Source organism: Caretta caretta, chromosome 1, assembly GCF_965140235.1.
Source record: "Caretta caretta isolate rCarCar2 chromosome 1, rCarCar1.hap1, whole genome shotgun sequence".
Taxonomy (NCBI): Eukaryota; Metazoa; Chordata; order Testudines; family Cheloniidae; genus Caretta; species Caretta caretta.
In genome coordinates this window covers 144,404,995-144,417,277 of record NC_134206.1, presented here as the reverse complement: position 1 = coordinate 144,417,277, position 12,283 = coordinate 144,404,995, and the positions used below count along the sequence as shown (strand labels likewise).

At 42.6% G+C, this 12,283-nt stretch overlaps 1 protein-coding gene across 5 annotated transcripts in view; it reads left to right on the top strand.

Annotated features, from left to right (window-relative positions):
* The window catches only part of PCYT1B (phosphate cytidylyltransferase 1B, choline), a 45,127-nt gene that overhangs the window by 19,204 nt on the left and 13,640 nt on the right, over positions 1 to 12,283 (top strand). For all 5 annotated transcript variants that reach the window (XM_048863315.2, XM_048863324.2, XM_048863335.2 and 2 more), the window contains 3 exons: positions 878 to 1,029; positions 3,093 to 3,171; positions 11,571 to 11,713. In XM_048863315.2, coding sequence (XP_048719272.1) covers positions 878 to 1,029; positions 3,093 to 3,171; positions 11,571 to 11,713 — 374 coding nt within the window. The remainder of the gene's footprint in view (positions 1 to 877; positions 1,030 to 3,092; positions 3,172 to 11,570; positions 11,714 to 12,283) is intronic.

The window sequence follows — 12,283 nt, the reverse complement described above, 5'->3', positions numbered from 1 at the left end:
CCGTAATGGGAAGTGAGGCATCCCTTACCCATTTGAAAGTCTAGATGAGTATATAACTATTTGAGTTAGAATTTGGCCAGGACTCCAGCAATAAGGTACTCCTCCTGCTTATGTATAAGCGCCTTAAAATCTTTAATGATCATGGTAGTGAGAACCTCTATTTTACATCTTATTCAAAAAATGACACCTTCAGCAGAAGAGCATCCACCAGCACCATACTGGAGTGTTAGGTCAGCGCTGATACAGAGGGGAGAGTGTCCAGCTGGTGAGTCATCAATAACCCTTCCTGCAGCCATAATAAGATTTAGCATTTGTATAGTTCTTTACACCTTCAGAATGCTGCACAAACATTAACTAATCCACACAACAACCCCGGGACATAGGCCATTTTTCCCAGCTTCTTAAAAACCAGGATTAGAATGTAAAATTTCCTGAGTCCACATCCTATGCAACATTCCTCAAGAGCACACTGCCTCTTACAATCCCACAGCTGGGCTTTCCTCAGAGATTTCCTGTTTGAATACGGATCAGGTCCAACCTCAAATGCTGTGAAATCTGCTGAACCCATAGCCCAGGCCACTATGACTGCACTTGTTTGCTATTAATTTGTGCTGGTTTCAATATAGCTGTCCAACAGTGATTTAGAGACGTGTAGGCAAATTTCTGGAACTTTGCAGAGCATTCCTCCTATTTAGCGTGAACTTCTGGTCTCTGTTCTAAAGACAGAAAGAGGCACATCTTTATTTGGGTTGAAAATGGAATGTAACTGAACAAACAACTTTAAAATAAGGATATTGATCAGAAACTTCTTACCGGCCAGATGCGCTAATTGTGCAAAGTTAACATAGAAATATTTTGTTGATTTTTCTTATGTCAGTTTGCAGTGATGATCTAACCCACAAGTTCAAAGGCTTCACTGTAATGAATGAAACCGAGCGGTATGAGGCACTCAGACACTGTCGCTATGTAGATGAAGTCATCAGAGATGCTCCATGGACGCTCACACCGGAGTTCCTAGAAAAACATAAGGTACCATTCTTCTCCAGACCCCTTCCCTTCCTTCTGTAAATTAACTGCTGGGAATACATAACAAGGATATGAGATTCTATTAGCTGGAATAAATTAAGTAATTCAATTCCTGACAGCCAATTATTACAAATCACCTGCCAGTTCTAAATCAGAAAACTTTCTGTTCTCTAGCTCTTTTTGATGTAAGTGGAAGTGGGCACGTATTCTGTTTTTTGGAGACTGACTCAAAGTACCAGCGCGTCAATAATGCAAACTTAACTCATTGACCTGTGATAACAGGACACTCTTCTCAGATCTCCTGCCTTTTGGAGCTAAGCATACATCAGGGATTTATATCATGAGACTTTCCATGGGTTAGAAAGTGACTAAGGATTGAAAATACCCACAACTTGCCAGGTACTCCCATATTCGGAGGCATCCAGTTGTTATTTCATACAGTTAAAGTCTAACTCCTGAGGCTATACTATAAGTGAAGTGCATGTTATCTTCTTGATGCCATGGCAAGTGATATCCACCAAATAAATGCTAAGAACAGAGTTAGCATTTTTTAGGATTTGGATTAAAGCAATAGGATGAGAGATCATGGTGGTGTCCCACATCTGGATTAATCAAGTGGATAATGATTAGATTAATTTTGTTAGCCTAACTGTAACAAATAAGAATACTCTTTTGTGTTAATGTTCAGGGGCAGATGTAAGGGACTATTCTAGCAACAAACTATATATGACCATGTCTACACTACAAAATTAAGTTAATCCAATTTATGTCAGCATACAGTAATTTCATTGCTTGTGCGTATCGACACTTTGCTCCTTCTGTCAGCAGTGTGCATCCTCACCAGGAGCGCTAGCACCAATTGAACTGTCAGTGTGGGGCATTGTGGGACGGCTTCTGAAAGCTAGCAACTGTCAATGTAAGCAATGCAATGTTTACACTGACACAGCATCAGCCTAACTACGTCAACACTGACACGAAGGTGGAGCTATTAAGTCAGTATAGCAGGCGAGTTAGGTTGGCGGGAGCAAAATTTTAGCGTAGACACTCACAGAGTTGGGTCGATGTAAACTTTTCAGTGACCTAACTCTGTAAGGTAGACCAGGGCTCAGTCTCTCTTTAGGAAAAACCTGGGGCCCAGTTATTCGGTGTGCGTGGGCTGATTTGCATGGGGGATCCTCAGGTGGCATAGAGCTGCTGAAGAATCAATTGCAGCAGGGTCATCATTTGCTGTGGGGTAAGAGGGACAAGTGCTCTCCCCGACCTTGGTTTGACCTCCTCAAACTTTTCATAGCTCTTTGAGCTCCACTTTTGTTGTCCTTCCCCCCAGATTTTGCAGGATATAATACAATCACATATAATCTTCTAAACACTGACAGAACTTGGCCCCCTGCCTCTGAATTTTTCTGAAATGATGCCCCTGAACTGCTCCCACCAAATCAAAGGCAAATCTCCCAGTGATTTGCCATCATCAGTCAAAAGTATGTACGTGTGCCATTGTCCTCTAATGGATAGAACTTCAGACCTGGTCAAGTGCATGTGAGTTTTTGAGCACCCTACTGACTGCCCTACAGTGTATATAACCCCAAATGCAGCTACAGCTCACTGGACTTTACTTTAGCTCAAATGAAATAGTCCTTTGTAATGAATCTACAGTTTGATAGACAGTTTCTAGATAAACAAAACACATACATACAAATATGGAAAGCTGGGAATAGAAACCCTGCTCCTTCAGTTTTAAAAGTCAACTCTCTAAAAGGAGATCTCCTGTAGGTGACAGTAGCAGCAGTAGGTCCCTTATCCTTTGTGCATAGAGAATGACATCACACACAAAGCAAGGGTATGTTATACCTGTGCTCTTGGAGCCAAAAGTCCTGAGTGCTACCGTAATTCCACATGGTGCGCTCTGTTGTAGCCCCAGCCCCTAGTGCAATGTTTTGAGTAGTACCTTTCAGATGAGACTTTCAAAGGCAGGCAAACACAGTTCAGAAAAGAAACTGCTCTTCCAAAACCAGTGCAGATTACCTGATGGCTGCATCTGATTGTTTCTTCTCCTGTATCTTTTGCAGATTGATTTTGTAGCCCATGACGACATTCCATACTCCTCCGCTGGCTCGGACGATGTGTACAAGCACATAAAGGAAGCAGGTGAGGGCAATTTTCTGTTTTAACTCTCTCCATTTCAGCCTTTATTTAAAGCCCATCTATGTATTTTACAGCCGTGTAACCACACCTGCTGGAGGAGGGAAAACAGAGATAAATGCACATTCCTTTCTGGCCAGTCAACAAGTAAGTGCTGCTGACTTCAGCAGAAAGGTTCTTGAAACCACCGGTGATGCCCTGGGCTGGATAAACAAAAATAGGTTACAACTGTAACCTTCCGGAAGCCATTTGGTTTGGCGGTAAACATTCCTGCTTTGGTTACTGTTGTGATTTGTGATGGTTCGTAAGTAGTACTGAAATGCTGGAAAAGGAGTTTACTTCCCATGTACCTATAGTACCATGGCCAACATTAAGTCATCTGTTTTCCCTAGGCTAAGGTGCAGCTCTATTCTGACCCACAAGTGTGACTCCTATTATGGGGAAAATGTACAGTTAGCAATTAAAAATCATTAGGACCAGATACGCATTTACACCAAGGACCCTGTTACATGACTCTGGCACTGCAAGAGGGCCTTAAAGGAGTTTAATGTGGCCTTAGGATAAGTGAGAAAGAAGCTCATTCATGTCTGTCTTTGAGTGTGAGCCCCTTTCACATTCCTTCTCCAACCATAGTGCAGCTCAAACATATAAAACAGAAAGGACCCTTAATTTTAAATGAAGCAAATAGTAACTGTTCTTGCCACAGAGAGAACAGGCATGATTCTCCACTGCCTCGCACCATTTACATTTGCGGGTGTAAATCACATTGCTGGTGTAAATGAATGGATTAATCTGATCTGATGACACTGTTTAGCCACTTTGCACAGGCGTAAGACAATAAAGAATCAAGCCCTGCATCTTCCTCAGTGTCCATGGTAACAGCTGAGACCAGCTGAGCATAGCTTTCGTTCCTGGGGTGTAAGGATAGGTGTCTAGGTATTCTCAGTGCAGAGTCCCACGGTGTCGAATTTGCTCTCTCCCTTGGTCCATCAGGGACTCAGTTTGGTGGCCTTAATGAATTCTGTCAGCGCATGTTGTAATTGATCAGGGTTTGGTAGCTGTCTCCCACCGGGATAAACTAAATCAGTGCGCCCGCCAGTTGTCCTGGCCATATCCGGTCCTGGGTTACACTGTTCTCTTTGGGGTATGCTGGCCATCTCCAGGGCCACTGGCGGTTGTGCCATTCCAATCCCCACCCCTCCAAAGGCCTACTTTTCAACACCAGGGCCTTGCAGCCATAACCCAATATTAAATCAAGGCCACTGCGGAATATAGTATTTGCTAATCTTGTTTTCCTTTTCTTTTTTCTTGTTAACTGTTTAGTTTATGACAGATAGCTAACGAGTGAGTATGGATTTGTATGTGTATGCTGTTAAAGGTATACAATACATTACACAATGATATTATAGGCAGAACTGGTAGCACCACCTACTATGAAGGTTGCCGGACACTTCCCATTATAAGACCATGGTTTTGGTTGCTTTATAACTTTGTCAAACCGTAATCATTTGGGCTGAAGCTTTCCATGCTAAGGTATCCACCTCAGGCTGAATTTTTTGAAACATTTCAGCCAAAACAGTTTGGCCTTCTCCAAGAAAAAGGCGAGGGAAATACATGTTGTTTTACCCATGTTAATAAATTCTGGTGACCATTTCTTTGAGAGGCTCTTGTGCCTCTATACTTTGGAGCAGGGACTTGAAATTCGACAAGCTGGGCAGCCGAGAAGCCTAGATTGCTGAGCAACTGGGAGCTGGGGCGCCCAGGCTCTCAGCTCCCTGTCAGTCCACCACACGGGCTGCTGAGGAGCCAGCAGGAGAGGTGGCAGGAAACCAGAAAGGTTCCAAAATCTGCCTGGCAGGAAGGCTTCTGTTGGAAACCTGCCTGGTTTCTGGCAGAATTTCATAGGAATTGAACTATCTCTACTGAACAAGAGATCTGAATTAAGATTGAACAGACGACCTTAATTCTGGCATTTCCTAACTTTTGAGTGCTTGACTTTGTAACCTCAATACTGTTCTTTTCGTATAGTTTTGGTGAGCGTAGCATATACAAACACAGTGGGTCAGGTTTTCAGAAGACCTCAGATCCCATTCAGGCATCTAAATGTCTAGCTGGATTTTCAAAAGTGCTGAACACTGACGCTACTAAGAGCAAGTTGAGCTCTTTTGAAAATCTGACCAATGTGCAGCATGGGCAAAGTTCCCATTGCGGTAGGAATGCCAACTTTTATACAAACCCCGAGTTCATTTTATTTCCCAGCAGTTTTCCCTCTCCTTTTCTTTAGCAAAAAGATATTTAAATATATTTCAAAAACTGTTTATTTCTATAGTACTCAGCACCATAGTATCTAATAAGTACCCAGGTAAACTAGATCTGCATTGGGAGGTCCATATTGGACTGCCTCTACCCTAGGTATGTTCATCCATAGAATCTGCCATGGAATATAGGCAGAAAAGGCCCCAATTTCTATTACAAAAATCAGTAAGGAGAAAAAAACAAATGCATAAAGAAGGCTTGAAAATTGTATCATAAAGCAACAAAAATAAAAGACACAAACCCATTTTCCCCCCTTCTCATGCCACCTTGAAGTCAGACAATTGACAGAATATTCCACCTGCCATTCTAAATGAATGTTATCATGATAGGATGTTGCTCTTTTTCTCCATCCTACATCTATTTTAAAAAAATCAATCCTTTAAATGCCTTGCTGGCTTCTGTTACTGTTGTGATGCTCGCTGACTCACTAGATCTGCTGAGTCTGCTCTCTTGCACCTATGTCTCCTCCACGTCGGACAAATGATTTGCCATGTGATCTGTGGCTTCAGAGGCAGTAGATCCAGTCCAACTCTGAAGTGAATGGGACTCTTTGTATTTGTCTTTAATGGGAGATGGATTGGGCCCTGTCATAAATATAAAGGGAAGGATAACCACCTTTCTGTATACAGTGCTATAAAATCCCTCCTGGCCAGAGGCAAAATCCTTTCACCTGTAGAGGGTTAAGAAGCTAAGGTAACCCTGCTGGCACCTGACCCAAAATGGCCAATGAGGGGACAAGATTCTTTCAAATCTGGAGGGGGGAGAACAAAGGGTTTGCGCTGTCTGTGTGATGCTTTTGCCGGGAACAGATCAGGAATGCAGACTGACAACTCCTATAAAATTAGTAAGTAATCTAGCTAGAAAATGTGTTAGATTTTGTTTTTTTTAATGGCTTGTAAAATAAGCTGTGCTGGAGGGATTGTATATTCCTGTTTTTGAGTCTTTTTGTAACTTAAGGTTTTGCCTAGACGGATTCTCCATGTTTTGAATCTGATGACCCTGTAAGGTATTTACCATCCTGATTTTACAGAGGTGATTCTTTTACCTTTTCTTTAATTAAAATTCTTCTTTTAAGAACCTGATTGATTTTTCATTGTTCTTAAGATCCAAGGGTTTGGGTCTGTGTTCACCTGTACAAATTGGTGAGGATTCTTATCAAGCCTTCCCCAGGAAAGGGGGTGTAGGGCTTGGGGGGATATTTTGGGGGAAGATGTCTCCAAGTGGTCTCTTTCCCTGTTCTTTGTTTAAAACGCTTGGTGGTGGCAGCATACTGTTCAAGGACAAGGAAAAGTTTGTACCTTGGAGAAGTTTTTAACCGAAGCTGGTAAGAATAAGCTTAGGGGGTCTTTTATGCAGGTCCCCACATCTGTACCCTAGAGTTCAGAGTGGGGAAGGAAACTTGACAGGCCCTGTGACAAAAATTTAAACCATTGTGATGTCAAAAGCCTCTTTATCCTGAGCAGCTATCATAACACAATGAACACTGCAGAAGAGGGAAGCAATTAAACCTTCCTCCCACAGCTCTCTGGAGCAGACTGCTTCAGGCACGTGAGACTTCTCCCTCTTCCCAGCCTACATCAATGTGTGCACTCGAGAATTTCCTAGGGCCTCAGAATCTACTATGCGGTAATTTGCAAGTGTTAAGTGAAACGCTCACTGTGTTTGGTAACTATTACCTTGTAGTGAGCTAAAAGCATGAGCCTGTACGATTGAGCTAAAGTGCCAGGCTGTCAAACAGGGCGCTGTAACAGACTCACAACCTGTGAGGATTGGGAACAGAGGAGAACACACAATATGCAGTGACCAACAGGTTAATTATGTGTTGATTCCTTGAGGAATTCACATTGTCAAAAATGAACAGATTAAGAGCCTATTAGTCAAACATTACAGTATCATTACTAATCAGTCTTTGGCAAGCGCTGACAGTGAGGGCTAATCTAGCAATTCTCAGGCTGCTGCATGGAGCCAACACTTACTTCTCCATTACTGTAAAACAAAGGTGTGACACAGTTCTGACAAGTAATTGTAACTTTTTCTTCACTTAAGTCACATAACCTAGGTCAGGTTTCAAAGGCCAGTCCCCATCACAAAGGGTTACTGGTACAATTGCATACTGCACTCTTCCCCTATGACCTTAGTTAGCTTTCTCAGGTACATTTGGTTAAAAAGGGAGCAGAAAAAGCCTTTACAATTTTTTTAATGGCCATTATTTGTAACTGGAATCAGTGCTGTGTCCATAGGTTTCCCAGTAACGCCACCTCTCCTGTTCCTATGGTCAGCCCAGCTTGCAGATTTAATTTTACATTAAAATCTCACGTTGGCTCTGGCTGAGGGGTTTCACTAGATAATTGAAGTAAGCAGATGTGTGTTTGGGATCTCTGAAGGGATGGAGGGAGATGGAATCTGTTCCCCAAGACTATGGAGCATCATGGCTGAGTGAAGAGAGCACTGAACTGGTGTCTATTCCAAGAGCTACTACTGGCCTGGTGTGTGGCAAGTCATTTCATTGCGCTGTGCCTCAGTTCCCACATGTGATGCCTACCTCCTTTGTAAAATGCTTTGAAATCTCCATAGGTGATATCCTTGGCCACCATATGAAAACATTATTACTGCAGTCAGTCCTCCTGGCCTGTGGGATTTGGTCAATGAACCTGCATAGTTGTGAACCTAGTCACTTCTCACTTTCCTTAGCCCCACAACCCCTTTCACATTGCCATGTAGAGAGTTGTTGGGGAGCAGTGCTGTGTATGGGGATTGTATAGCCCTTTACAAAAGTTCTCCATGGTCTGCACCCCTTCCCCTTCCATGTTTTCTGCAGCAAATTGGGTCTTCAACACCATGGAAAGGAGGCTAGGTTTGGTGCTGAAGAACAATAGCATTAGAACAGGTGAGGGGAATGGAAGAAAAGGAGACAACCAGATTTAATAGATGAGGAGAACCTTAATAAAAACGGACTGTATAGCTTTAAAGGAACTATGCAGTGGGCTCAGAAAATCCTTAATTTTTTTAATTGATGATTGATAGAAATGCAATAGATCAGAAAGTTGTATTGAACCATGCTTAATTTTATTTCTCAGTTTTGCAAGGTTATCTGTCCTACATATGCCCCAGACAGTCAGTAATGTGACTTGTTTAGCTAGTAACATTGAAGACCATTCAGTAAATGACTAACCAGCATCAATTTCCCATTTTAAGAAAAGTATGGGCTGATTCTCCTTTCCCGTCCACGCTTATCCTCACTGTGGATCTCTGTTGGATGTTTTGCACTTGATTCTTGCACCAAACTACCTTGGACAGCAGTAGAAGGTTCACACACAAAATGAATATGGGACAGGTAACAGAGATTAACAGCAGGTAAAAGCTGGTCAGAAGGGTGATTCTTGATCTCCTATTGTAAAGATAGCTTTGTTTAAGACAATAAAAAAATTTCAACTTCGTAGCAACCTGCATGAAACTTGGAAGGAGGAACACAGGTTACAGGAGGGAGGGTTTGGAGGAGGTGCCAAGAAGTCAGTCTGTGTGCACGTGGCTAGAATGCTAGCTGCAGATGCAGCATGTCTGCAAATAGTTCCCTTAATAAAGAGTCATTTTCATTCTAGAAACATAAGCATTGCTCTCCTACCAATATTACATGCCAGGGTCTGTTTGTGAAACCTGACTAAAAATGTGGTTTAAGCTAAATCAATTGTAAGCCAGTATTTTTTCAGGCATGCTCTTAGCTCTAACCTGTGCTTAGATATGTTTTACTGCTTCCCATAATAGCTTCCTTAGCAACTGCTGCAATTCTGAAAAGCATGCTAGGGAGAATATTGTGACAATGATTAAAACTGTTTAGCAGAATATTAATCAGAATATAGAGGGGGGAAATGATGTGCTCATCATTAAATCATGAGAGGTTGTTGCCTCTTGATTCCCTCCCTGAACCCTGTGAAATTGGGCTAACAATGCTTACTTATCTCTGTGACGAAGTGGGAATGTTCTTAATGTTTTCTCTGAATACTGTGTGGGTGCCTCAGTTTCCCCTATGCAGTTCTTAAGCATCTAGGTGGTGGGATAAGGGTGTGTGATTGTTGCAGAGCCCTAGAGGGCAAGTGTGATGGTGTATGCACAGAGAATGGCCGACACCCTGTCTTCTGGCAACTGATGGCCTGGGTCCCTCCTCTGCAATAGTGCCAACTGAAGGTGTTGGAGAACAAAGAGATCAGGTGGCCTCCTGGCCCGGGAAAGAGATAAAGGTGAGAGGAGGGATGGGAGAGTTTCAGTTTTGAGCTGGCTGGGGAAATGGAGGGGGGCCCAGTTGGGGCTCTGGCCTCCCTGCCCCTCAAGACGGACTGACTGAGGCGTCCTGGTTCCTGTACCTACAAGCTCTGTTTTGGACTGTGTTCCTGTCATCTAATAAACCTTCTGTTTTACTGGCTGGCTGAGAGTCAAGTCTGACTGCGGAATTAGGGTGCAGGATCCTCTGGTTTCCCCAGGAGCCCCGCCTGTGTGGACTCGCTGTGGGAAGTGCACGGTCTGGAAGGGGATGCTGAATGCTCTGAGGTCAGACTCAGGAAGGTCGAAGCTGTGTAAGCTTCTTGCTCTGGAGACAGTCTGCTCACAGAGAGGAAGCTCCCCCAGAGTCCTGACTGGCTTCGTATGGAGTAGTTCCAGAGCATTGCCCAGTATCTCCGTGACAACCTCACAGGGGCATTGTGAGGATTAATTACTTAATATTTGTACAATCCTTTAAGTCGTTAAGTAGTAAGTACTATTATTTCACAAGACTATTTCCAGTCCAGCCTCACAACTCCGTATCACCTGCACTTTCCTATATAAACTGTTAAAACAAATGGTTGGATCTGGAGCTTTATTTGGCTTGTTTGGATACGGTTACTCTATTGGCCCTCGAAGTGCGGGCCCTTTGCATTTCTATCTGGCCTACATAAGTCTGGGCCAGACAATGCCCTGAGGTTCTCCTCCCTTTATTATTTAATATTTTACATATCCTTCCATCTCTATGACACTCTGAGTTGAAGGTGGGAGAACAGTGTTTTCTCAGTATAATGCCTCTCTGGGCTGTGAATCATTCACCAACAGTGCCTTTAAACTGCTCTCCCTTCCAAGTGGAAGTGTGAAACCTGAGCTCCGCTGGCCCAAGGCTCATGTAGTGGGTGGCCTAACCTCCGTCTCCATTACCTACTTAGGTCATTACTAGGGCTGTCGATTAATTGCCGTTAACTCACACTGAACTATCAAAGCCATTACTCTTTTTCCAGGTTGACCAGTAGAATTATTTTATTCAAACTAGTTTGCCTATCCCTAGATGAGAGCTTGGAATGCTTAACACAGTCATCTCTACTTCATAAGCCAGACACTGGCTCTACGAGTTGAGTTTTCATCTTTGCATGGTGTGCATTATTTCACTCAATGCTGTACAGAAGATGTATTCACATTTACTGCTAATATTGCTTCTGCCTCTGGCTTTATTTAACAGTACTCATGGGCTAGTCTTAATGGCAAACAGTTAAAAACTGGTCAAATATTTAGAGGAAATAAGCTAGTAATAATAATAAGTAGCGCTCTTCACCACCCCGGTTGTACTTCCTCTTCCTGTGAAAGAGTACAAGCAAACAACACTTCCTTTGTACTACCCCTTCAGCGCAATAGAGAATCTCTGCTATACGAGAGAATCAAAGAGCTCAAGGGAATGAGAATAGCAATAGAGAATAACAATTTGCCCATCTTCAATCTAAAGATCTTATAATGCCACAGACAGCCAACTAAACCTCACAATAACACTGGATGCTGGCAAATATTATACACGTTTTACAGGCTGAAAAAATGAAGCACAAAGCAACTAAATGACTTCTCCAAGGTCATACAGGAAACCAGTGGCAGACCCAGGATTAGAACACATGAGTGAAATCCTGGGCCCATTGAAATTAATGGCAAAACTCCCATTAGCTTCAGAATTTCACTGCATATCTCTCAGCTCCCAGTTACCCACCTTATCCACAGGAGCATTCATGCTAAAACATGCATCCCTGCCTAACTGCTGTGATGTCTTGTCATGTCATTCATCTCTCTTTGCTTTCCACTTTCACCAGGAATGTTTGTACCAACACAGAGAACTGAAGGTATCTCAACATCAGACATCATTACTAGAATTGTACGAGACTATGATGTCTATGCCCGACGCAACCTCCAAAGAGGATATACCGCCAAAGAGCTGAATGTTAGTTTTATAAATGTAAGTAAGCACATCTTCTCTTCTCCCTCTTCTGATAGGGTTTCCATTAGAAGCCCAACCTTGGAGTAGGGTTTAAGATGCACAAGAGGAAAATTAGTGTCTTTGACATGGGAGATGAAACAGAGCAGGAGTTAGTTAAAACTAACTGGGAAAAATGAACATTGGTGGGCTTGAGATTTATTTTTAAGAAGTCCTGGCAAATATCAGTTTCAAATATACCACTTGGCATAGTTCTTGGAAACTGTAGCTCTTTAAGTAAAGCCAATACTCCCAATTTCCCATTATGTTTCTGAACTACTGCATACTTCTCATGGAGCTGCTGATAATTTAATAACACTGCCGCTAAAAAAAGCTTCCAATCAGGTAAGGAAGACAGTCACAGTCTCTCCAAAAAGCAGCCTGCAGTTTGACTTTGTTTCCTTATTGTTGCTGTGATGTGGCCAAATGCCAGAGATCAGAAGGAAAAGGCGTGGAAAGCACAAGTGTCTGCAATCAATTTTCTTCCTCTACAAAGCAATTACATTGAAGAAAAGAAAAAAAAGATGTTATAGTAAGCTTAAAGGGTCCAGT